The sequence below is a fragment of the Pollicipes pollicipes genome, unplaced genomic scaffold (assembly GCF_011947565.3).
Source record: "Pollicipes pollicipes isolate AB1234 unplaced genomic scaffold, Ppol_2.1 Scaffold_4881;HRSCAF=5763_pilon_pilon_pilon, whole genome shotgun sequence".
In the NCBI taxonomy this organism is placed as follows: domain Eukaryota; kingdom Metazoa; phylum Arthropoda; class Thecostraca; order Pollicipedomorpha; family Pollicipedidae; genus Pollicipes; species Pollicipes pollicipes.
In genome coordinates this window covers 42,354,375-42,358,754 of record NW_023596576.1, presented here as the reverse complement: position 1 = coordinate 42,358,754, position 4,380 = coordinate 42,354,375, and the positions used below count along the sequence as shown (strand labels likewise).

Here is a 4,380-nt window from a genome sequence, read left to right as displayed (position 1 = left end):
GAATTGTTGTCACTTATTGTTTTGCCTTTCTATTCAGCCTGTAAAAGACCGGAAATTAAAGCCCAGCTCTGGTTGGATTCTCTGTAAAGCTAGACATCGGACGGTGGGCTCAGGATGTGCAACCAAGCTCTCCTTGTGGTGCAATATGAGCACAAGGTCATCTTGGGTAATCCTCGGAAGAGTTGTTTCGCTGCATTTATGAAACCTCTGTTTAGCTTTAAAAATATGCACTTCTCAGCATATGTAGTTACGCATGTAAATGTAAGTAGCTATTCATGCAGTTTGTGTAATTGCATGCAGTTCTTATTTCCCATAAGATTCCGCCATGCTAACATAACTATTGGAGGATGGCCTCAAATGCCTTATGCTATGCATGCGATAAACAGAACATGGACTTGAACCACATAGGACCACTCGTCTTGTTCTGCATGGCTTCAGGCTCATTCCATTCCATTCCATTGTCCCTATTCCCTTGATCAGCCCGCTAACTTAATTGTCCGATTCAACCTTCTGTTCACGTTCCTTTCCATCTCCATCTTTCCATCTGCTCCCGCCCCTCTGCCCATCCGTTCATTCATCCATTTGTTGGCATGTCTGTCGATTTGACCGGTATTCTTTTTTGCTCTGTATCTGCTTTCACGGGACCAGGGCCAACAGTCGGAGTAGCGTAATCATGCCCCGATCCCCTGTGTAGGTCGGATTGATACTCGGTGGTAAGAGATTTGCAATATTGATGTCGCTGTCCTGCAACGTCTTAACCCATGCAAACAAACCCAGCTCACTTAGAGGTGAGCTTTTGTTGGTGAAGCAGCCATGAACATCTAAAAGAATATCCCCGTGATAAATACTGTTACAATGGCTATCATATAGTCTTATTCTGCACTGAGCAGGCGCAGTCTGAGACCACCGTTTCTAAGTGCTGGCACGAGCAGCTTCTGTGGCAAAAATATATAACCTGCTGTCATGAAGTGAAAAGTAATCACGCATGCATGTGACACATCCATGCACGTAGTCTCCCGATATCACTGAGCTTGTCATGTGGCAGCAGTTCTAATGATGGCGTTATGTCGAATAATCAACTTCAGATACGGATGTTCAACGTTTTATTGGGACGGAGTCGCTGTATTCTGATGAGCCTTTATAGTAAAAGAAAACGTTGTAAATATGTCTTTCACTTCTTATTGTCATGCATTTTTAGCCAGTGTGATTTTCATCAAAAGACACCTTGCTTTCCTCAATTGCGTCGCAGCAAAAGCAAACAAACAAAAGCCAGCCAGTATACCGTCTGTCCTGTCCAGAGCACCACAATCGGGCGCCGCGGCTGTCTGTGGTCTGCTGGTCAGTGCTGCAGCAGGGCCGCTCGCAGCGATGACCCATCGCGACATGTGTCACCGAGCGACAAAGGATTAATAACGAGGCCATAGGTAAACACAACAGGTCTCATCGTCGGCGTGCCGTCACTGCTGGGACGTTATGATAGAACCTCACGGGCAAAGGCGAAGCAGATGTCACGCTTGTTACGTCACTCTACCTCAGCGAACTGGGGACGTACCACTGGCGGCACGGAAACACCACACTAGGCTCTTTGTTCGCCACCATGGCACACTCATGCCCCTTTCAATTAACTTTCCAACCGCTCAACCAAACCCCAAAGTCGACATATGCCTGGAACCCTAAAAAGATCTCAGGGTCCAACAAGGATTTAAACCTTTGAAATCCTGCGTCTACCATTGGGATCCAGGCAGATGTCTGCCCATAACTCCCACTCAAGGTCCACAAAGAAAAGAGTAGCACAGCTTACCGAGTTCCAACGAGGAAAAAGCCGGCCAGTTATATAGTGATTATGTAATCAGTATATCGACGCTATCAATACCAACTAATGCACCGGCTCTCCTAGCACTAGCAAAACACTCAGAAGCACTTTCCGGTGCACAATGTCGACGCCGACATCGTCGTACTCGGCGCGCGTGATCCACATCTGCTGGAACGTCGACAGCGATGCCAGCACGGAGCCGCCGATCCAGACGAAGAACTTGCGAGACGCGTCCGCCATCACCTTGACCTTCATCGAGCTGGGTGCCATGCCCTGCAGCGCAGATGTGGGCAGGGGTTTCTCAGATCGCGTTAAGCGGGACTGGGGGTGGCAGTGAGGCCTGTGGAGCCCTCGATGCGTCAGACAGGGTACCTGGGGTCTGATCACCTCGCTCCAACTGGAGACTAGGGGCGGCAGTGAGGCCTCTGGGGCCCTGGATACGTCAGACAGGGTACCCGGGGTCTGATCACCTCACTCCAACTGGAGACTGGGGGTGGGAGTGAGGCCTGTGGAGCCCTGGATATTTCACACAGGGTACCTGGGGTCTAATCACCTCGCTTCAACTGCGAACAAAATGATAATCGTATGATGTCTTGTCATATCAGGACTTTTGGTGACATTGGTGGACAGCGAATGGAAACATAATTATATGAATGCCTTCACATGATACAACACACTGCAAGGAATCGTTGTGACCCCAGAGATGAGGAGGGAAAATGTTCGAGTCCACAAACGGAGATCAGCGTTGTGTGCAATGTGCGTAGTTTTGTAACGAATTTACTAGCATTCAGTGGCAGATCCCTGTGATTTCTTTGCTATTTTCCGAACCGTGGTCAGGCTTCGTGGGCAGGCGGCCTCGGCACGGCGTGCCAGGCGCAGCCACAGGTCACGGCGCCTGGGCCGGACAGTGAGCTACCGGACAGCCCCAACTTCAGACGGTAAGACCAGGCTTAAACTTGGCGTGATATGGCCTGGACCGCGCGACAGCGGTGCTCCAGCCCACATCGGAAACTTCGACTGCTGGTTTCATCGTCCGAGTTAAGACACTTTTGGCGTTTTCACCAGTTTTCCCTCACGGTCATGCGGGTGTAGATCTCTTACCCCGCGTGTCACGTTAGGCAGTGAAATGCACTATGCGGGAATTTGGTTCAGGTCAGGAACAGAAACGAATAAACACGAGTTTATGAGCACGACGAGGTTCATATGCTACCGCAAGTTTTCTTACTTCTTCGATGTGGGTTTGGAGCTACAGAGCGTTACAGTAAAAGTTGATATCACTGCGTGACTTTAACCGCCTGTTCAAAGCCATTTTCAGAACACAAATGTTACCTCAAGCACGACGTCTATCACTAGCACAACAGCTGGCAGAGATGGATAGAAAGCCGGGGCAGATACGATAAGTGATGTGAGCGGTAGGACAACCGACCTGCACGTCCTTCTGCAGACGCTCGTCCAGTCCGTTGAACATGGATGAGCCCCCGGAGAGCACGATGTTCTCGTAGAGGTCCTTCCTCACGTCGATGTCGGTCTTCATGATGGACGCGTAGGTGAGCTGAGCGATGCCGTCCGCCTCCATGCCCGTGAGGGCCGGCTGGAACAACGCCTCGGGCGCCCGGAACCTCTGCAAACGGGCGCGCTCAGGAGAACGAAGCTCGTGACTTGCGGCTGAGAACGGAGGAGAGCGGACCTTGTGACTGGCTCGCCGGGCAAGCGGCACCGAATTCCAGCACGGTGCGGCGCTGGCAGCACGCCTACTGCCAGCGGGAGCCAGTTGACGAGCGGCCGCGCGGCGCTTCAGGCGGCCAAACAAGCTTCCACCTCCCGGCTTGTCGCCCTCGTGATCCAGAGCAACTATCCCATCTGCAATGGTCCTCTCAGGAGAAACGTTGCTCATGAACAGTGTGGATTATATTTCATTTGGAACATGAACCGCTCTAATGTTGGACTCGTTGCGACAAACCATTACCTGTGAGGCGGTAAGCTGAAGATCGTAAAACGTGTTGCAAACTCAGACACCGCTCACACGGCTCTGTGGAACCGTTTGAAATGTGCATACGCACGTTAGTAGCTAGCAGTTTCGTTTTATCTACAGACACCAACGATTTGTCATCGTTGAGAACATAGCGCGAACGAGATCATCTTTCATTGTCAGATTTATCATTGGGTGATCTATGCATTCGCCAGGTATCTGACTTTCTTTATTGGCACCAGCTGTGACGTTCATTATTTATTTCCACTCAACGACGTGAGCCGTAACTTCAGCTTTATGCTCCAGCCTTTGCTGCTAAGATTTAGGTGGCGGAAACAATCACGGCTTATCTCATTTTAGTGGCAATTGACTGCTTCGAAAGCAGTTGAGGGTACTTCGATATTGGTGTCTGTTGCCTTCTCAAAGGCGGCCTAATTCTGTAAAATTCCTCTTTTCTTAGCCATGGAGAGACTGTACGCATTTTTCCGAGCTTAACGCCTAGCATACCGCTGCAGCATTTGCACAACTATTTCGTTTGCACCATGCACGGACATACTTTACGTCTCAGTTTCCAGGTTCTCATCTTGACATGATACGT

General features: G+C 50.2%; 1 protein-coding gene across 1 annotated transcript; it reads right to left on the bottom strand.

Moving 5' to 3' along the window:
- Positions 1–1,094: 1,094 nt before the first annotated feature.
- On the bottom strand, positions 1,095–3,434 carry LOC119101380 (actin-85C; the record flags this gene model as incomplete). Its single annotated transcript, XM_037224715.1, is given in 2 exon segments — positions 1,095–2,086; positions 3,240–3,434. Coding segments are annotated over 2 exon segments (405 nt in total), but the record flags the coding sequence as incomplete, so codon positions are not given.
- Positions 3,435–4,380: the final 946 nt, after the last annotated feature.